Source organism: Prinia subflava, chromosome 15 (assembly GCF_021018805.1).
Source record: "Prinia subflava isolate CZ2003 ecotype Zambia chromosome 15, Cam_Psub_1.2, whole genome shotgun sequence".
NCBI classification, from domain to species: Eukaryota; Metazoa; Chordata; class Aves; order Passeriformes; family Cisticolidae; genus Prinia; species Prinia subflava.
The window spans coordinates 16,161,955-16,183,473 of record NC_086261.1 but is presented as its reverse complement, the minus strand read 5'-3'; the positions used below and the strand labels follow the sequence as shown (position 1 = coordinate 16,183,473).

The 21,519-nt window shown below is 52.5% G+C and overlaps 2 protein-coding genes across 3 annotated transcripts in view; both read right to left on the bottom strand.

Annotated features, from left to right (window-relative positions):
- LOC134558372 (neuroplastin-like) overlaps positions 1–21,149 on the bottom strand; it is a 42,632-nt gene extending 21,483 nt beyond the window's left edge. For both annotated transcript variants that reach the window (XM_063412151.1, XM_063412152.1), the window contains exon 1: positions 20,684–21,149. In XM_063412151.1, coding sequence (XP_063268221.1) covers positions 20,684–21,134 — 451 coding nt within the window. In that variant the 5' untranslated portion in view covers positions 21,135–21,149. The remainder of the gene's footprint in view (positions 1–20,683) is intronic.
- Positions 2,270–6,066, bottom strand: LOC134558375 (uncharacterized). The gene has a single exon (XM_063412154.1). It carries the CDS (start codon positions 5,021–5,023, stop codon positions 4,016–4,018), a length of 1,008 nt encoding a protein of 335 aa, XP_063268224.1. The 5' UTR covers positions 5,024–6,066; the 3' UTR covers positions 2,270–4,015.
- Positions 21,150–21,519: the final 370 nt, after the last annotated feature.

Genomic DNA, 21,519 nt, shown 5'->3' with positions numbered 1-21,519 from the left:
ACAGAACCGCCTCGTGGTTATTGGGGAACCCCGCGCCACAGACAGCAACAGCAACAACCACTCCTGACTCTCCACAGCACAGCAAACACACTCCTGCGGCTGCAGGTGCTCCTCCAGAAGCTTCTCGCCGACTGGCACTTCGTTCTCCTCCTTGAAGTTTCAAACAAAGCATTTTTTTATATGAACAGCGCTCAGATTTAGGCTTCCCAGTGATATTCTGGATTTGCCCCTGCCCAAAGGCAGGGGAAAAGTCCACATGAGCCCTCAGTTACTCCTCTGAAGCTTCTTGCTGGCTGGCATTTCATTCTCCTCCTTGAGGTTTCGAACAAACCCTTATTTTATACAAACAGGCTCAAATTTAGGTTTCCCAGTGACATTCTGGCTCAGCCCTGCCCAAAGGCTGCTGTGTCCCTCAGTGCACGCAGGAGACTCCAAATGGCACAGGTTCCCTGGTGTGGGGCTGGGAGCCTGGGGACGGCAGGACGCTGAGGGAGAGCAGAGCTCAGAACCTGACAGTGGAATTTCAGGATACACAAATCAGAGCTGCAACTGCTTTGTGTCTGAAGCTACCCTGGGCACAAACATTGACAAAGAACAAAAACAGCCTCAGTGCACGAGCAGAGCCCCGGAGCTCTGCACTCTGCTGCCTGCTTGGGGCTGTTCCACCCCACAGCCTCACCTGGCAACACCAAACTCAGCTCTTAGGGCAAAGCCTGTCAGGAGTGCCAGAATCAGCGAGGGCGTGTCCTGCTGTCGGAGAGCCACGCTGGCTCCAGCCCCTGCGGGTGCTGCTGCTCGCCAGCACACACAGCTGGCTCATTTCCAGCACAGCCACAGAAGCTGCTCCCCAAACTCGGCAAAAAAACCTTTCTGCTGCAGGGCCCGTGCCTCACATCGGCTCTGAAGCATTCTGTGAAAAAACACCTCACACAGGATGGCACAGTTTAAAAATTCTTGTTGTTAGTCTTCAAAAAAATCGGTTTTTAGTGTGAGCTTGGGCTGCAGGCCACCCCAGAGCCTCTGTGTGCCCTGCCTGGGATGAATTCCTGACCAAGGGACAGGGAATTCCAGAGGTGCAGCTCCAGCTGCTGCTTCTCCCTCCCCTCTGGGTGCAGGAGGCGGAGGAAGCAGCAAACATCTCCCTGATTTCTGCAAGTCATGCAAGGAGTTCTGATTCTGGAAGCTCTGCCGTGCCTTGTGGTAACAGTTTGGGATATGAATTTATGATCCATGGAGTCTCTGGAATGCAGGTTATGAAACACAGCCAGAGAACAGAAAATACCAGTTGTGTCAGAACCATCCCAGCTTTCCACACGGGGAAGGAACATCCCTGTACCCCTTGGCACATCCTGAGGTTACTGCCCAGGGACAAAAAATATCCATGCACTGATGACCTGGAGCATTCCAGTCCTGCACATCCTTTTTGAAAATCCTCCTTCTCCCAGCTCTTGAAATCATTCTGTAACTGCAGAAACACTGCAGTTGCTGTTTGTATTGTCACATTTTTTGCTCTGTTTCTGCTTCATTTTATCCTTTCAAGGATTTTTTGGGCCCACAATTGTTGTGTCATTTCCGTGTACCATTCCTGGCCTGCCCCGTGTGCTTTTCCTCCCCCAAAGAGCTCATCTGCATTCCCACAAAACACTGACAGAGCTCTGGGAATATTTCTGGAGTGTGTCTGAAATAGTAACTCAGGGCTGACCTGCAACCTTTTCAGTTTTAGTTCAGCTGAAGGCAGCTGCAAGTCTCATTCCCAGCTCCACCTGCATTTATGTTACTTTGATTTGGTTATTAAAAAAGCAAATTGATGGATCAGCCTCCACATTTAAATCCAGGAGACAAACTGCAATTGGAATACTGGGACAGCAGCAGCCAAAGGAGGATGCTCACCTAGAAAACCACTTTTTACACATCACTTGAAGTGCCCATTTTATGTAAGCTCAGCTTCTACAGTTAAAACCCAAGCAAAGCAACTAAAAAAACCCCGGTAAGTGAAATTCTGGTTGCAGATCCGGAGTGAGGTGGAAGGCAGATGGTGGTTCCTGGGTGCCAGATTTTCAGGAGTCGATCTCTGCAGAGGCCGGGATGGAGCCTGTGCTCTGTGGCCCTTCGGTGTCACAGCAGGGCAGCAGCCACCACCATCAGCTGGAAATTCCAACTCCACTGAGCCACACAATCCCAATTTCCAAGCCAAACAGTCTCAGGCACGTCATGGAACAGCTGAGGCCGTGCGGGCAGGCTCAGGAAGAGTCTCCACTTGCAGGGAAGCCTCGTCCCTGTTTCCTCCGCCTCCAGCGGGGTCAGCAAGCGCTGCGGGCTCCTCCTCCTCCCGGGCAGGAGCGGCCGGGCTGTCCCAGCTCACAGGGAAAGGCAGTCAGGGTTTGAGGCACCCTCCAGGTACAGCAGCAGCGCCGTCCCGGCGGATGGAGCTGGGCAGGAGCCGGGCAGGCAGCTCCGGTCAGCAGCAGCAGCAGTGTAAGTAACAAAGTTAATGGAGGGGGGGAGAGGCTGAGCTTCAGTCCCTGCAGCAGCTCCGTGCACGGGCTGGGGGAGGGAAAGCCCCTTCCCACAGGGACGCGTCCTCTCAGCAGCTGGACCCAAAGCCTGGCTGTGCCCACCAGCAGGGCTCTGTCCCACGGCAGGCTCTGTCCCACGGCAGGCCCTCCGGGGCACACTGCACGCCCTAGCAGACACGTTTCCAGGTTTGTCCCAGGGCAGGATCATTCCAGGATGGCAGCGCTGCTGCTGCAGGCCATGCAAGCATTCCAGTCCTTTGGGAGCCCAAAGGACGCGGCAGGGGAGAGGGCTGGGCTGAGGCTGAGCAGCTCCAGGGACCCGGGGCCACCCAACACTGCAGTCACTGCACACCATCCATTTCAGGGGTCACCATCCATTTGTGCACGTGCACCAATGCTGTTTCCATCTCCTGAGGGAAGGTCTCTGATCCAGCAGTGCCCACGGCAGCACCAGGCTTTGGGGACAGCTTTAGGGGGCGTTTTTTCAAGGTACCCAAATTAATAATCCAGATACAAATACAGAATTGGTATCTTGTACCCAGGAGGGCATTAAAGGTGATCTGTGCAGGGAGCACAGGAGCAAGACCACACTTTTGCTCTGCTCTTCTGTCAGCTGAGGAGACTGAGAAATCACCTAAAACTGAAATCACCTCTCCTGTACCTGCACACTGCAGATTTAACTCCCTCTACCTGTGACTCAGCTGCCATTTCCTTAGGCAAAAACAAGTGTCACATCTGGCCCAAAATTCTGTATTGAATGTGACCACATGAACCCCCAAATCCGCCTGGGGAGAAAAGCAAAGTGAAGGCAGGAGAGCTTTGTCACAATGGAGAACAAAAAGCAATTCTGGGCCCAGCAGAGCCTCTGCTCTCAGGGCTTTCTGCTCCCTGTGCCCTGCGGGGAGTCACTGAGCTCAGGTTTGGGTTCAGAGCTGGGGAGGACATTCCCCCCTCCTCCCACAGGCTGCATCTCCTCAGTGCTGCTGCATCAGAGAATTCCTTGGGAACATGCTGCTGGCCAGGAAGGAAAAGAAACACCAGGACTTCACGGAAAAATCCAAACACGAAAGGTCACGTGGAACTGAAAGGGAAGGGTTTATCCAGAGGCACATATGTAACCAAAACCAGGTGAGGAGGCATTCCCAGAAATTCCATGAGAACAGAAGAAATCAAAATAAAAACGGTTAGAGCTGGGAAGAACACGGAAATCAAAGAGAAAGGCACTGGTGGAGAAGCCAGGGAGGCTGGAAACTTCCTACAGCACTAAGGGGAGGAGGGAACACACACAAATCCCACAGCGGGCTGGTCTCACACGAAGCTCTAACACACATCCCGAGGTTTCCCCACGTGCTGTGGTCCTAAGGACAGGAGACACGGGTGGCACACGGGGACAGCACTACAGGGAGGAGCAGCCCGCGGGGCGGGAGCACAGCACGGGGCGGCACAGGGCGGGGACACGGGGCGGGGTCACCACACTGCCTCTAGACACTACAGGGCCACTACCGGGGGCCGGACTCACTCTGCAGGACGCTTATAGTAGCCTGGGCTCGAATCCACGTAATGGAGGGGTTTTGCCTCAAGTCATTCCTCCTGGGATCGTTGCTGGCCCTGCACTCGTAAGTCCCAGAGTCTTCCAAGGTAAGGCGGGTTACTCTCAGCACACTCACCCCATTGGCCCCGTAGGCAGTGTTAATGGTGACACGGCGCTTCCGAGCGCCATCCCACAGCTGTTTGAAAGCCTCAGCGCGGTTGACCTCCGCATACCACCACTGGATCTCTGGAGTGGGGTTCCCAACCACATCACAGTACAGTTCAAAGGCGTCCCCCGTGAGCTTAGTTTCTGACATGGGCGACTTGACAAACCCGGCTGCAGGGAGGGGCAGCAGAAACGCAGTGACAGAGCGGCAGAAAACAACAGAGCTCACACACAACAAAGCAGCGGGGCAGAAATCACAGTTAGAGACACGGCATGGGCAGGGACACGGCCTGGGGACACCTGGTGTCAGCAGTGACACGGCTTGGGGACACCCGGTGTCGGCAGTGACACGGCTTGGGGACACCCACGGCATGGGCAGTGACATGGCTTGGGGACACCTGGTGTCAGCAGTGACATGGCTTGGGGACACCCATGGCATTGGCAGTGACACGGCTTGGGGACACCCACGGCACGGGCAGTGACAAAGCCTGAGGACACCCACTATCAGCAGTGACACAGCCTGGGGACATCCACGGCACCCAGAACAGGGCTGCAGGGCGGGGCTGCAGGGCAGGGAACTCCCAGCACTGCTGCTGCTCCCTCCCCGGGCAGCTGCAGCTGCACAGCCCCACCGGGGCATTCCCAGGCCCCTCTCAGCCCTGGGAGGCTCAGGGTGTGCCAGGGTTCCGTGTTCCTGGTCAGGGATCTGCTCCCTGCAGAGGTTTCTTTCCCTGACCCACCCACGGGGGCACGGGGGGTAAAATCCCAAACCTGTGGCAGCTGTCAGCTCTGCTCTGACCCCCTCTCCCATCTATTTAGGACTTCCAGGGCAGGGAATTCCCCAGGATACCAGTGACCTGTTTTCCTGGAGGAGCTGATCACCCCAGCTTCGGGAAAGAGGGAATTGCAGTGGAATGAACACTCCCAGGCCAAAGGGTTGTTTTGTTAGGAACCCGCAGAGGAGCCCCAGCAGTGCCCCCACTGTGGACAGAGCTGCTGGGCTGACATCCGTGCTCAGGCCACAAAATCCTTATTATGGATATCCTAAATCCTCCCATACTTACCCGCCTCAGAGCCCCGCTGGGAGCACACACGCACTAAATTGTCCTTCAATCCTATTTCCAAAGATATTTAGGAGAATGGCAGTGCCTCAACACCAGGCCCTTCCCCCAGGCCCCTCCTAAAACTGCAGGATTAGGACACAGCTGGCCAGACAGATTATGCAGCAAAACCCGTCCTGGTGCTGTGCTGGGGCAGCAGCGTGGGGAGGGACAGTGTCACACCAGGAAAACTCCGAGTATGTCACCCCTCTCCTCGGATTGTGCCATCCCTGCCCTCACATTCGTGGCTTATTTTAGGATGAGAGACAAATCAGTGAGGTTTAGAAATGGAAATGTGGATTTGGAGCACTCATTAAACAGCATTTAATGCCCTGTCCCTCATTTGGCCACAGACAACAAAGAGCTGCACAATGACATCGACACTAGGGGTGCATCCTAAAGGATCCTTTGGGCAGGAAAAACACCCAAGGGTCCCCAAAACACAGCAAGTGCCCCTTGCTGCCACAGTCCTGCTGAAGAGCAGCCGGGCTGGAGCTGCAAGGAAGGGCTACAGGAATACCTGAAATTTAAAAAGATTAACCTCAAATTCCCTGATTGCTGAACTCATGGGATCAGGGACTCCGCAGCCGGGCAGCCCCGCACAGAGGGGCTCTGCACTGAGAAAGCGCCAGCAAATCCTGCAGGGGCAGGAAACCACGGCCAGAGTGGCCACAGCCTCCTGATGGCCACAGCCCCCAGTGACCAATGGCCACAGCCCCCTAATGGCCACAGCCCCCAGTGACCAATGGCCACAGCCCCCTGATGGCCACAGCCCCCAGTGACCAATGGCCACAGCCCCCTGATGGCCACAGCCCCCTGATGGCCACAGCCCCCTAATGGCCACAGCCACAGCGACCAATGACCACAGCCCCCTAATGGCCACAGCCACAGTGACCACAGCCACAGTGACCACAGCTACAGCGCCCAGTGACCACAGCCCTCTAATGGCCACAGTCCCCAGTGACCACAGCCACAGCACCCTAATGGCCACAGCTCCCAGTGACCAGAATGACCACAGCCCCCTGTGACCAACAGCCAAAGTTCCCTAATGGCCACAGCCACAGTGACCACAGCCACAGCCCCTGGTGACCACAGCTACAGCCCCCTAATGGCCACAGCCCCCAGTGACCAATGACCACAACCCCACTGGCCAGCACTCCCTGACCCCAGTGACCAGCACTCCCTGACCCCTATGTCCAGCAAACCCTGACCCCACTGACCAGCACTCCCTGGGATGACAAACAGCCTCCATATATAAATTAACAAATATTTAAATTACCAAAGGCAGTTCTGAATTAATATTTTGCATTTTTAGCCACTCACAAACAGCAGCAGTGAGCGAGTGAAGAGGGCCACTGCCCATGGTCACACCCAGCCAGGGGCTGCACAGGCAGCAGGCATGCTTAAAAAAAATAACAAAAATGGGGGGGAAAAGGTGAATTATTCCCGAGGCTGCAGCCCAGGGGAGCTGGGCAGGGCAGTGTTGCTGCCTTCGGGCACTGTTGGTGAATTCCACGGCTGTGCCAGCACGGAGTGGGTGACACTGGGCAGATCCCGGGCTGGCAGGCGCTGCCAGAGCCTGGCCCTGCCTTTCTTGGGCTTGTCCTGTGCAGCGCACCCGGCTCAGCTCCTGCTCCAGAGACACCCAACTAAACCCACCCAAAACCAGAGCCTGGCTCAGGCCCGGCTCACGGGACTGCGCTTGGTTTAACCCCACAGACTGGGCACTGTGATCGATTTAACCCCAAAGATTTGGGACTGTGCTAGGTTTAATCACAAAGATTTGGGACTGTGCTCTGTTTAACCCCAGAGATTTGGGACTGTGTTCAGTTTAATCACAAAGATTTGGGACCATGCTCTGTTTAAACCTAAAGATTTGGGACTGTGCTTGATTTAACTCCAACAATTTGAGACTGTGCTCAGTTTAACTCCAACTATTTGGGACTGTGCTCAGTTTAACCCCAAAGATTTGGGACTGTGTTCAGTTTAAACCTAAAGATTTGGGACTGTGCTCAGTTTAACCCCAAAGATTTTTGCCTCTGCTCAATTTAACCCCATAGATTTGGGAATGTGCTTGGTTTAAACCCAAAGATTTGGGACTAATCTGAAATCTCTTCTGGAAGCAGTTGATTTATTCAAGATTTGATCTCATCTCCCAGTAGTGTGGATGGAGACGAGGAGAGATTAATGACCTAAAACCAGGGAGATGTTTCAGTGTGCACACAGAATTCCACTGGAATTCCAGGGGCTCCTCACATTTGCAAACTCTGTGTTAAAATTTGTGTCGGGGAAAGAAAAAGAAATCCCCACTGAGAAAAAGCAGGATTTTCAGAGCTCAGAAATTCCTGCAAAATCTGCCAGGGTAAGAATGCACAAGGCAGTGCCTGGCAGTCGCCCCTGAACTGCAGAAATTATTGTGCCATTAATTAAAATATCCTTTTGGAACCCCAATTCCATCAAGGTGCAAAAGAATTAAGGAGAACGGCCCTGGAGGTGCAGAGCAGAGAGAATTTTCATCTCCCCAAGTTTAAAAGGGTGTAAAAATGGGGTTCAAAAAATAAAAATGCTTTGCCGTAAACCCCAAGTTGAAGAAAGATGTTAAGCCAGGCTCAAAGACAGTAAAAACCAGGTTTAACACACACAACGAGTGGACAAATCAGGACCAAAATGAGGGGAAAACAAAGGAGTTGCAAGGAAATTTTCAACCCCAATCAAAGAGAACTGTAAGCAAGGAATCCCCAAAAAGCAGGATAACGCTCCCACCCCATCCTGAGGCTGCTGCTCGAGGGGAATCCCACTTAAAACACAAAGCACACTTCAAAGCTCAGAACCGAGAGTTTACAGGGCTAAAGTTCAAAAATAAACCTGATTTTCAGTCTGGAGCCACGATAAATAAAGTGTAACCGCTGTGGGACTGAATCATCTCGAGCTTGGCTGTCTTTTCTCACCTGGAAAACCTCTCAGCACATCACAAATTTGTATTTCACTGATCTCAGGCCCTTAGGAGAGATCTGGAGCAGATTTTATTTTTATATATTAATATATTTATATATATATATTTCACTGCATAATCCCTAAATTATGCAGCCTGATTTTTTTAAATCTTCAAATAAATAAATAACAATGCAGATGGAAAAGGCAAGGCCCACCAAGAAGTGCTCAGCTTTGCTGTGCCCACACCTCAGCTGATTTTTGCTTTATTACATTGACAATTTGATGGGAATATCCCAGAAAACGCCAGGCAGGAGCTGCCCCCCTTAGCTGGGCTGTGTTAATGAGATGCCCTGGCTAATTAACACCTTCTTCTTCTCTTGATTAAGCGAGAAGAGTTCTGAGGGCGGGGAAATCTCACTTTGTCAGAGCGTGCCATTTTTACTCCTTTTGGGCTGGAAAAAGCACCCTGATTAATGTTTTGTTCCTTGGCAATGCTCACATCCACCAAAAATGTTGAGAATTAGTTAAATGCACAAAAAGTGGCAGCTGGAAGAGGTGAAACCCCCCAATTCCAGCAAGGCACTGAAGCATCCTGCCTGTTCCCACTCGTTTTCCATAGGCTCGATGCTCTCCCATTCTGTTATCACCAGGAAGCCCGAAATTAGAAAATTGGCCTTAATGCCATTAATTTTTGCCAGCTCCAGAGCAGCTTTAAGCCAGGCCTGAGGCGCCCAGGTGAGGCCAGAGCAATCCCTGGATTCAATTCCTGCCGTCTCATGCTGCAGCTTCCCGGAGAGAGGAGAACACAACCCGGAGAGCATCATCTAAAATGCATGAGCTGTGCCAGGGCAGCAGGCTCATTCCACAGGCAGGGAAACCTGAGGATCGCTGCCTCGGAGGCCACGGGCACCGGGATTAAACATTCCCTGGATCCAGCCCAGCATCCCTCCCTTCCCTGCGCGTCCCCAGGCCCCGGCATGCGGGAGGTTTAGGGGCAAATCCATCCATCGGCTCTGCTGAGGGAACGCGGGAGCATCCCCAGGGGAATGGCTGGGGTGAGGCCAGACTGGGATGTGCCCGAGGGACACAGGGATCAGGTCCATAAATCAGGGAATTTAGGCTGGAAAGGATTCCTGAACAGGGAAAAGCACACAGGGATCAATTCCACAAATCAGGGAATTTAGGCTGGAGAGGATTCCTGAATGGGGACAGCACACAGGGATCAGGTCCATAAATCAGGGAATTTAGGCTGTGAAGGATTCCTGAACAGGGAAAAGGACACAGGGATCAACTCCATAAATCAGGGAATTTAGGCTGGAGAGGATTCCTGAATGGGGACAGGACACAGGGATCAGTTCCTGGAGATAAATCAGGGAATTCTGGCTCAAGAGGATTCCTGATGATCCTCTGGTCCCACAAACCCCTGAGATCAGCCTGAGACCCTCCCACACCCACCTGGATGGTTTTATCCAGTTTTTTCCAGAATAAAAAAAGGGATGCTTCCCTTCACGCTTTTGACACACAGGTGGTATTTTCTGGTCACTTTTACGGTGCTAAAGCCGATCTCAGCAGCCACAATTCCCTGAGGAAGCACACCCAAGCACAGCCCGTGGGAACACCCCTGGGAGGGGGCCCTGGTGTGGCACAGCAGGCACAGCCCTGCCCCAGGCCCAGGAATTCCCCCAAATCCCCTCCTGGCCGGGTTCAGAACACACAATCCCAGGGACTGCAGACTGCAATCCTCCTGCTGCCACTGCCTGAAGGGTGCAGGTGAAAACGGATTCAAGGCTGGAACATCCCCCAGGGAAGAGCAGCCAGGACAAGGTTTATACACTGGCTCCATAACCGGTGTCCCTGCGGGCTGCAGGCACCCTCTGAGGAGCAGGGAGGAGTTCTTTCCCAGATTTTAGCCGGGAAGAATGAAGCTCTGGCAGTTCCCTGGCTCCATAAAGCAGCAGTGGCCGAGGAGGAGCCTCTGCCAGAGCTGGAATGTCACCGTGGGCCCCTGCCTGTCCCCAGGGGAGCTCCGAGTGCCTGTCACAGCTCCTGCTCCCATTTCCAGCTCTGCTGCTGGAGCCCATCTGCGCCCAGGCCTCCAGCCTGAACTACAGAATTCCAGGGCTCTGCGCCTTGGGGGTTTAAAGGGATGGGGTTTGTGGAAGTGGCTCTGTCTTTTTGGGACATCCTGGGAGCAGAATCATTTTTATCTCACTGCAGACTTGAAATCAAAATATTCACTTCTACAGGAAGCACGGAAAATCTTTTATTTACTTAAAACACTTGGATCAGCTCTCTGGAATAAATAATAGATGGATAAAGATGGAGCAGAGCCAGCTGACCAACCTGTGAAGCCAGATCCAAGTCCAGTGCCTTAAAAAGCACATTTTTTCCCATATTTCAATGGAAATATTAAGGAATATCAGTGCAGAAGTGCTGGAAGAGCTCTAACAGGAGACACCAATTGTATTTCCTGGTAAAAAAGCCAAGTCCAGGGAACTTCCCGAGGCAATTCCACAATTTACATATCCTCCCTGAAGCCATGGATGGCAAAGGCATTCCAGGGAAACGCCAGCTTGCTCCTCCCAGAACCACATCCCCTGTAATCCCATGGAAAATGCAGCTTTGTGCTGGCAGGAAGCTGGGCTGAATCCCTCCCAAGGAGATTTCCTTGCACGGGGAATTTGTCCCTCCTCTCCTACAGGTTTTTCCAAGGATTAAACCCACCTCATGCTCAGCAAAGGCAGGAATTGTTCTCTGCTCTCCTCGGCACATTCCTGGCAGGGAAAAGTCCACCCAGCCAGCAGTCACTGCTTTAATCCCTTTTTTTTTTTTAGGGAATACAGGAATTTTAGTGTTGCAGCTAAGGAATATACAAGAATCCCTCCGAAGCAGAAAGAGCCAGGGCAGGAAGGGCTCCTGGAAACTGCCAAAAAAATCCATGTTAACAACTAAAAAGCCATTCCCTGGAAAGCAGTGGGAAGGGATTCAGCTGCAGCACAGGAAGCAGAGCAGGAGCAGGCAGCTACTCCAATTTGTCTGCTGTCTCCACATCACAGCAACTGAAGAGCCCAAAAAATTTCACAGAGCACTAAATTTCTGTCTCAGAGACACGGAGAGCACCGAGAACGTCGGCAATAAAAACCATCTTGTGCCAGATCAGCTCTTTAAAACCCTCAGCCTGGCTCTCTGATGGCGCAGTGCAAGGATTTTAAACAACCAAAGGTTTTCAGCGCTCCCCAGCTCTGCGCTGACCTTTCCTGAGCCAACAAATGGGTTTGACGGGAGGCTGATTCCATTTCTCCGCAGCAAAGCTGCTTTTTCCCCCTTCCATTCATTCTGCAGGAGCTGCTCCATCTCCTCGTGAGGGAGGGAAAGGACATTTCCATCCAGCGACCTTTCAAAAGAAATGCCCTTTGCTGAATTGTGGGTTATGTAACAGAGGCTGAGGAGAAGCCGTTCAGCCACAAAAATAATTCCTCTGTGAGCTCAGGGAACGGCATCAGCACAGGGGATAACACGTTCCGAGCACGTTTGGGAGCCTAAATCGGAGTTTAAACCGCCTGATGTGTAAAATCCTGGCCCTGCTGCGGGAGATGGGGTCAGAGATGCTTTAATTGTTCCAAGCTGAGGCTCTCCAGAGCGGGAGAGGATTCCTGCCTGCTCAGAGCCACGTCCAGAGGGACACGGCTCCACCTGCTCAGCGCATCCAGGCACAGGAGAATGATGGAATTCCAGCCACAGGGAAGAGGAAGGCAGGAAGGAAATGGATTAAAAAGCAGTAGAGATGCCACACTCTGTGGAGCAGATTTCCTCTGCTGTGCACATTGAGCTCCCAGCTAAAATCCCATTTTTAGCGGTATTTTTCCCCAAGCTGTTTGGCTTTTCCCAGCTCGCCCCAAACCCCTGGGATGAGGAATGTGGGGTTCCAGCAGAGCCCAGCTCCTCCCTCCCTGAGGAGGTTTGATCTCCGTGGCCTACTGACACTGCTGAGATTACAGGGCCAGAAATAACCTGGGCAGGGCAGCTCCTCCCCGCAGCTCCAGCACCCCATTCCTGAGCTGGAATTCCACTCCAGCACAGATTAGTGCATCCTAATCCCGGGCAGGAATCACCTCCCTGTGCTGGGCACTCATCCTGCCTCACACCTCACACAATTTCTGGGCTGAATGGCAATAAAACCCCTTCAAAAGGCCAGTTTGTGGTTATTTTTGAGCTTGGGGGTTTCCAGCTGACGAGGAGCCCCGCAGCTTTCCCCAGAGCAGCTCCCCTGCTCCCAGAGCTTTCCCAGCAAAACAAAATCCAATTAAAGGCCAAGCAGATTTGGACTCTTCAGAGAGGCAGCAGAAAAAAAAAGACCACTGAGAGACGCTTCCTTTGCTCAGTGTAAATTAAGAAAATGATTATCAGCACCATGGTCCCAACAATAATTGTGTTTGATCACTCTGCAGGGATTCAGCGGTGTTTGAGGGGACCAGAAAGGGTGACCCAAACAAAATCTCATTTGAGCCACGTCCCCTACCCCGAGTTAAAAGGTTCTGCTTCTGTTTCTACCCAAAGCTCTGGTTTATACCCAGTGCTAAAAGCTGTTCCCTCAGAGGGGGACACGGCAGTCCCTCGTGCTCTCCTTGTTCAGCTGTGCAGCAATCTTACAGCAGCTTTTAAAGATTTTTCTTAAAAGACCTCAACAGAGCCCAGCAAAAGCACTGGGGGATTTATCCCCCATAAACTGATCCAACTGTGACAGGACTGTCACAACAGGGCAGACGTGGAGGGATTTTCTGACGGCCCTCAGGAATTTGCTTTTCCTGAACCCAAGGTGCTGTTTTTTCCACTGCCATCCAAGCCAATCCAGGTCTCCACAAAGCACCCAAGAATCTTGATTTAGCAGTTCCCATCTCTGAGAGGCTCCGTTTCAATTGGCAAAAGGACAACAACGAGGTCGTGTTTGGGAAATCCTTTGGGAATTCTAAACCTGTTTTGTCAGGCCCCAAAGCAGAAGAGCACCAGGGCAGTGCCCCTCTGGTGCTTTTGGCTCCATTTTCCCAATAATCCCCTTCCTTTGCAAACCAAACCCCACATTTCTTCTTTTTTAGCTTTTTTTTTTTCCTTACTCCATATGGCTCAAGATTGGGGTCACCAATCACTGCTAAAAATAGGAGCTCTGGGAGCCTGAGACCCCAAACTCGCAGCTCAGAGCCTGGGGTGAGAACAGAAGCTGCTGCTGAGCAGTTCAGAACCTGCAGCAAAGTGCTGAAAACCCTGTCAGATAAAAATGCAGCAAATCAAGGCTGCAAGAAAACCATCAATACAATACCCAGCCCCCTGTCAGGTTCAGCACCCTGGAAATTGGGGAGGAATTGGAACTGTCCTGGCTCTGATTTGGTTTTGGAAGCAAAGAGCTGAGGTTATAGTGGGGGAAAAAAAGATCTAATCACAAATATCCTATTAAAAGGAATGAAAATATTGAATTACCCTCGTGCCTGACAGCGAGCAGGAAAGATCTCACAGTACCCAGGGACAGACAAGTGCAACAGCATCACCCCCAACCCTGCTGCACACAGAATTGGCAGAAATGGGATAAAACTCAAATATTTCCAAAAAGACAGAAGTCAGAGGTGACCGTGATCCCACAGCATTATAGGATGGGTGCCATGTAAAATAATTTCCTAGGCTAGAGGGAATAAATGCACCCAATATCCCATTTCTTACAGCAAAATGAAGCCCAAAGAGTGGCTCCTGACTGTGTTTTCCACTGAGTGCAGCCTCAGGGCAATTGCAGCACAGAGCAGCTCTCCAAGCACAACTCCAAAGCTCCAACCTGCATTTGGAATTTCTGTACCCAGCCCTCCAGCATGCCTGGGACACTCTCAGATTTTACCTTTATAAAGGTATTTTTTACCTTCATTTCACCTTAAACAAACCCCGCCTGTTTCTGACGGGATGGAGATCACGCATCAGAAAAGAACAGACTTGGAATTTTTTGCTTCCCAGCAGGAAAATGCAGCAGAGCAGGCAAGGCCCAGCTCCCCAATTCCCATAAAAACCAGGAAGAGCCCATCAGGAACTCCCTGAGTGCAGGTGCAGACGGGCTCTGAGTCACAACCCCGAGACATTTGGGTGCTCTGGGATTGGGAAAACGCTTCCCAAAGATTTATTTCCCAACCTCCTGCAGTGCTCAGCTCCCGGTTTGTGTGGCCAGCAGGGAGAGGAGGGAGCTGCAGGTCTCCTCGGGCCAAATCAAACCCAAATGTGCTCTCCCATAATGAACTTCCAGTTTATTCCCTGGAATGCTGAAGTGGGAACCCAGCTGCCTGGTCAGTGCACACTGCACACCTTCAGCTAAAACTGCAGAAACATTCCTTGCCCTGCTCAGTCCAGCAGGCTGCCTCTATCAATATTTACATTTATTTTCTCTCTGCCATTTATTCCTGGCTGGCTTGGATGCTCCAAGGGTGGAGCCAGCCTAGGAGAGCTGGGGGTGCTCAGCCAGAGAGGAGAAGGCTCCAGGGAGAGCTCAGAGCCCCTGGCAGGGCCTGAAGGGGCTCCAGGAGAGGGGCTGGGGATAGGGGATGGAGGGACAGGACACAGGTAATGGCTATAAAGTGAAAAAGGGCAGGTTTAGGTTAAATATTGGGGAAAATTCTCCCCTGTGAGGGTGGTTAGGCCATGGGATGTGGCTGCCCCTGATTCCTGGCAGTGTCCCAGGCCAGGCTGGACGGGCCTGGAGCAGCCTGGGATGGTGGAAGGTCCCTGCCCATGGAGGAGTTTTAAGGTCCCTCCCAACCCAAACCACCCTGGGATCCTATGGAAATGTGAATCAGCTGCAACCCTTCAGTTCCCTGGGAAAGGCTGGTTTGGGTGAACTCTCTGTCCATCAGGAGACCTCAGCCAGAAGTGATGCACCAAAGGACAACAAACAGGGATTTGCTGCTGCCTGAACACAGAGAGGACCAGACCAAAAACGAGCTGCAAATTCATATTTTAGGGATTTTCTAACCCTCTGACCACTCAGGAGCTCCCTAAAATCCCATCACCTGCATGGATATCACCAGGCTAACAGAGAGAGCAGCTGAACTCCGATTCAGAGCTGCTTTTAAGCCACTCCAGCACCATTTAATTCACCCCAAGCACTTTGAAACGACAGAAATTAAAACACTTCCCCTTTCACAGCCTGAACCTGAGGCAGGCTCTGCTGAAGCACCACAAAGCTTTCCCAACAAACCATGGGAAAAAATAACCCCCGGAGTGCTCAGCCAAGCTGGTGCACGCTCAGGTTTAAAAATGCTCCGAGCATCTGTTTTTGCAAACTCCTGCTGTCCGCCCTCACGGAATTATTCCAGGCTGCCTCTCGTCTGCTGGGAGCTCTCTGCGCTGCCAAAAGCCTTCCCAGGCTCTTCCCTGGCCACTTGGATCCATTTTCTCAGCATTTCCAAGGCGCTCTGTGTCAGTTTTCCCAAGCTCCTGGAATTCCATGCGTTCGCAAACACTTTTCCAGCTGAAGTTCTGGGCTCAGTGTGTTTTTTCTAGGCTGTGATATTCCCCTTCCTCTTGTTTTCCTGCTCTATCAATGCACCAGTTAAAAAATGCTTTATTTTAGGTTTCCAAACCAGTGGAAGATCCCTGTGAGTACTCCCAAAATGTGAGCAGCTACACCTTGCTTCCATCCAGCCACTGCTGTGGATTTTAAAGCATGGAATGCAAAACTATAGGAAATTAGAGGAAAAAAAAATCACCTTTTTTTTTGTAGTTTATTCAAACCAGAACAGGATATTTTAATCTATTTTTCCTCTAGGATAGTGCAAATCTCCTCCAACACCAAAAAAAAACCCCAAAAAACCAAGCAGCACCAGGTACCAAATGTTTAACCTGGAGTAAAAATAAATTGCCATGAAAATAAAATCACAGGTAATTATCATTATTTGAATGACTGAATATTGGATTTGACAGAGTTTTGATAATTCCTGAGTTGTTTTAACAGCCAAGCTCCCCCCTCCAACTTTACAGAAGTCAGGATTCATATCCTGGAATTAACTGGAAAAAAGTCACTGTATTTATTCCCAAATCCTCCTGCTTTGGGGAGTTTGACTGAGCACACAAAGCCCATCCTCCCCAAGCATCCAAAGGATCAGACTGTGGAATCCCACACCAGTCAGCCCAATTCCAGCCTCCAGAAGGAAGAATTCTGCTGCGGAAGTTTTAAAAATGGAAAAGGGCTTTGGGTAAGGCCGTGTGGGCTACCTGTGCTTTGCTGCCCCTCCTGCTTTAATCAAAACCAAACTTAAGAGGAGCGTGGCCACAGGAACTGTCCTGATTTTAGTAAAGCTTTAACACTGCCCTAGAGAAAAATAGCCCAAAAGATAAAATCCCAGTACTGGAACCAGGTACAGCACTTGTGTGAATTTTAGGAGCTGCAGCAATGACTGAAACCAGGAAATAAAGTCGGGATATAAATAATAAATGTTAAATTATTGTTAGATTATTAAATTTAATTAAATTATTACTTAAAAATTAAATAAATAAAAGCCACCTTGGGCTGGGTTGGGAAGATCAAGCAGGACTTGGGACAGCAGCAGAAGCAGGGGAGATCCTGCCTGGATCCCGCCCGGATCGCAGCTCCCAGCGCGGAGCTGGAGGAGGAGGAGGAGGGAGAGAAGCACTGGTGGGGAGGAGAAGAGAACTTTGAACGTTCTCCTCGCTGCTCAGCCCACACTCAGGCTCCAAAAATGCTCAGGGAAACCATTGCTCACGTTGATCTGGGCACCATTAAGAGGCACAGCAGAGCTCAGGCGCTGCGGAATGGATGAGGCTCCGCAGTCGCAAACAAGGACAAAAGCCAAGCTTTTCGCTGGCTCCTTCATGAAGAAATTCATTTTCAGGATTCAGGATTAGCTTAGCTAATTTTCCTGATTTTATGGCCACTTTTATGCTGGTTTCTGCTGACAGAAAATCCATATTCTGGTTTTAGCCAGCTAGCTCCTTCTTCATCCATGCAGAGGATGAACTCAACAAGCACCATGTGAATTAATTTGGTTTTACTTTCCCTCACATCCAGCTTAGAACAACCCAAACAATTTTGGGGTGAAGAATTCTCTGCACCTTAGGGCAGAACTTGACAGCATGCTCCCACTCCAACTCTCGTGCTGGTATGCTAAAAAAACCACTGCAGATTTCCCAGGGGGCAGCCCAAGTAGCAATTTTGGACAATAAAATAACCTTTAAATCCTCGCCACTCTGGGGTGGAATTATCACTGCACTGAAGCCTTTGGTTGTCCTGCTGCTTGTTTAGAAATAAAGATACTTCAAAGGTGAAACAGCAAGTGGAAAAGCCACGTTTTCCTCCTCTCCACGAGGAGCTGCTGTCTGCTTTGAGGCATTAAAGCGATTTTCCAACAGCTGCCCTTAGAAAGTGCAGGTTAAACACAGATTTTCCTGACTGGCTTTTTCCCTCTCTTCCTCTTCATCCTTCCCCATCTCTCCCACAGTTCCATCAGAACTCTGCTCTGGATGTAAGCCATGAGCAGAAACTGATCCTTTCCCCAGCAGAATATTCAGGAAAAGTTCAATTCCTGACACATCTCCCCGAGATCTCAAGGTGTTTATGCACGAACTTTCAAAATCAGCCACTCGAGTGTCAAAAACCTCCTTCCAGTTCTAGCAAGCTGAAATCCATAGGTGAGCCTGACTCCAAAGATTCTGGATTGCAGAAGTCTGGAAAAATTACTGGGAATTCAGGATCTCCTGTCAGAGGTGGGAAAAAAGCTGCTTCCCACTAACACTGAGCATTCCAGCGGGAATTTTCTGCTCCAGGTGGGCGGTGACCTGGAGTTCCAACAGGTCCGTGGCCATTCCCTCCACACCGAGCTCAGCAGGGCTTGGACTATCACCTTTCATCGCTCTGATGGTTCCACACCAGTAAAAGATAACAAATTCCTGCCCTTTGGGATCCTCCCTGCCCCTTCAAAGCACACGCCCATGGGTGAGAAGCTGTCTCCAAAGGGGAGCTGAAGGAATATCCACAACTCAGGAAACAGCGGGACCTGTTCTCCACGCCAAAGAGGAATTGTTCTGTTTCAGGAAGTTTCCCAAGGGCCATTATTTGCTGAAAAAAGCCCAGTTCCTCTGCAGGCAGGGCCTTTACATTAAAATTGGGGCAACAATAAATATTAGTCAGAAAGATCTCAACCTTTCACTTGGCTTGGAGTGCTCCACCCCTTCCCAAGCAGATTTTCACTCACCTGTGTGAGCTCCCACAGCAGTACAGAAACTTTGAGTCTCCCTCACCACTTAATTAAAAACATAAATGAGTGAGCTTTCAGGACATACCGGGTGGGCTGCAATCTCCCCTCCCCACTTCATTAGAAATAAAAATGAGTAAGCTTCCAGGACATACCAGGGGGCTGCAATCTCCCCTCACCACTTCTTCAAAAATAAAAATGAGTGAGCTTCCAGGACATACCAGGGGGCTGCAATCTCCCCTCACCACTTCTTTCAGGGCATACCAGGGGGCTGCAATCTCCCATACCAGGGGGCTGCAATCTCCCCTTCCCACCTAATTAGAAATAAATATGAGTGAGCTTCCAGGACATACCAGGGGGCTGCAATTTCCCATACCAGGGGGTGCAATCTCCCCTCCTCACCTAATCAGAAATAAAAATGAGTGAGCTTTCAGGGCATACCAGGGGGCTGCAATCTTTCCTTCCTACCTAATTAGAAATAAAAATGAGTGAGCTTTCAGGACATACCAGGGGGCTGTAATCTCCCCTCATGCCAAGATCACTCTGGTGGGCTTCAAGCCCAGCACTGAAGTCAGGATCAAGCCCCTTTCCAGCTCTCCCCAAAATTCACTTCACGGCTGACCTCCCCACTCGGAACTGCTGCCAAACCCAAATGTTTGCAGTGTCCCGCAGCCGTGCAGGATTGTCATCCCAGCTGCTGGCATTTGACACCTTCGCTGCTCCTCCTGCACGGCACACACGCCCCATCCCCATTTAACTCCTTCCCGGGAGCTGCTCCCCTCCCTCCGCCCGTGGCTGGAATGTCTGGGAACCCAGCAGTGCCACGGGGGGCACAGATCCACACTGAATCCACAGCTCAGCCCTTCCCGGGATCCCTAATTCCGACACAGCCCCAGCAGGGTTTTCCCAGGCTCCACAAGGAAGCGCCTGACTCTGCAGAGAGCCTCCAGCTCTCATTCACAGCGCGGATGCCAAACTGGTTCACAGAGACACGAGGCTCGCTGCTGGTCCCACGCTGCAAAACCTGCGCGTGCTCAGGGAAGAATTCTCACCCGGGATCCTCGGGACAGCGTTTTTCCCGTCTGGATCTCACCTATCAATGTCAAACACGCTGAGAGCCTCAACGCTGGCCTGGCGGAGGGTGGCCCTGCCCACGGCAGGGATGGGCTGTAAGGTCCCTTCCAACCCAAATTCCCAGGCTGGAATTCCACAACCCTGGGATTTCAGGATTCCACAGTCCTGGGATTTCAGGATTCCCCTGGAGCAAAGGGCCAAGGGGAATCCTGAAAGCCAACCGTGCTGCAAGGCAAAATTCACCTCAACAGCCCGCAAAACTCTAGGGCCGAATATTATCTGCAGAGCAGAAAGGAAGGAGAGGGAAAGGAGGGTGAAATGATGAAAGTAGCGTGGCACTGGTGTATCACCAAGGTAGCCCTTCCTCCTGGGCAGCTTTTCCAGCTTTTCCTCAGAGCAGAGCCTCCTGAGAGCCGAGCCCCTGCCCCTCCCGGCACCCCGGGCCCCGCAGCCCTGCCCACGATGCTGCACACGGAGCCTCTCCCGCTCCGGGCGCCGACAGCCCTGCCCGGCCTGCCGGGAGCACACAGGCTTTTCCCGGGCGCTGCAGGATTTCCTCGGAGCAGGAGGCTCGGCTGGAGCAGCCTCTTGGCCCCGCTCCGCTCTGCCACTAATTGTCATGCACTTGGCTGCGAACTCGCCGGGGAGGAGGCAGCCGCGCTGGATTTAGCTCACGCTATCCTACAAGGAGCGGAGAAGGCTTGGGGTGTGGTGGGCTGGTTGTTTCTTTTTTCTTTTTTTTTTTTTTTTTCCCTTCCCTTAATTCCTTCTTTTACGCTCCTATCAGAAGGACCTCTCCAGTTGCTAAGGAACTACGGGCTTTATTGCATTATAAATGATTTAAGGCGGCCCGGCAGATGCAGGTTCAGTAGGCGGGAGGAGATGAGGAGATGTTCCATTTTACCGGCGGCACGAGGCGCCTCAGGAGGAGCCGGGGGGGGCCGAGCCTGTCCCCCCCTCCCTTTCTCCTCCTTCCCCGCCTTCCCCCTTCCCCTGAGGGGCCCCAAATCGCGAGGGATTCCCCCCAAACCCAGGGTCGTCCCCCCACCCGCGGGGTTGCCCACAGCGCACCCGCCGCCATAGCAACGCGCCCCCCCCTCCGCTCCCCCCGCCGCCGCCCTCCCTCACCGTTCTGCGCCGCGGCGGGTCCCGGCAGCAGCGCGGCCGTCGCCAGCAGCAGCGAGAAGGCGGCGGGGAGCGGCCCGGAGCGCGGCATCTTCCTGAGGCAGGGGCAGGAGGAAGAGGAGGAGGAGGAAGGTGAGGAGGGTGAGGCGGCGGCGGCGGGAGCGGCGGCGGCTCCGTCCGTCCTTCTCCGCCGACCTCCTACCGCAGCGCAGCGCCCGCTCTCGCGAGATCCGCCGGGGGCGGGGGGCGCCGCCGGGAGGGGACGGGCGGGGAGGGGGGGCGGTGTCAGCGCGCGCCTCGCCCGCCCCGCGCCGCCATGTTGGCCCCGTTCGGCCCGCTGCGCTCGGGGCCGCGGCCTCCATCCCGGGGATTCCGCTCCCTGCCGTGCTCCCGAGCTGGCGGCGGGATGGGGACGTCTGGGCGGAGGGGAGCTGCTCCCTGCCTTTTCTATCATGCCCTCAGGGGCGTCATGGCAGAGCCGCCTGAGGCAGCCTTTCCTCGGGCACCGTGACGGGTCCGCCTGAGGGATCCATCCCCTCACAGACACCATGGCAGAGCTGCCTGAGGGATCCATCCCCTCAGACACACCATGGCAGAGCCGTCTGAGGGATCCATCCCCTCACAGACACCATGGCAGAGCTGCCCGAGGGATCCATCCCCTCACACACACCATGGCAGAGCTGCCTGAGGGATCCATCCCCTCACAGACACCATGGCAGAGCCGCCTGAGGGATCCATCCCCTCACACACACCATGGCGGGGCTGCCTGAGGGATCCATCCCCTCAGAGACACCATGGTGGAGCCCCTCTGGGTGGGATGTGAGAAAGCACCACTCTCC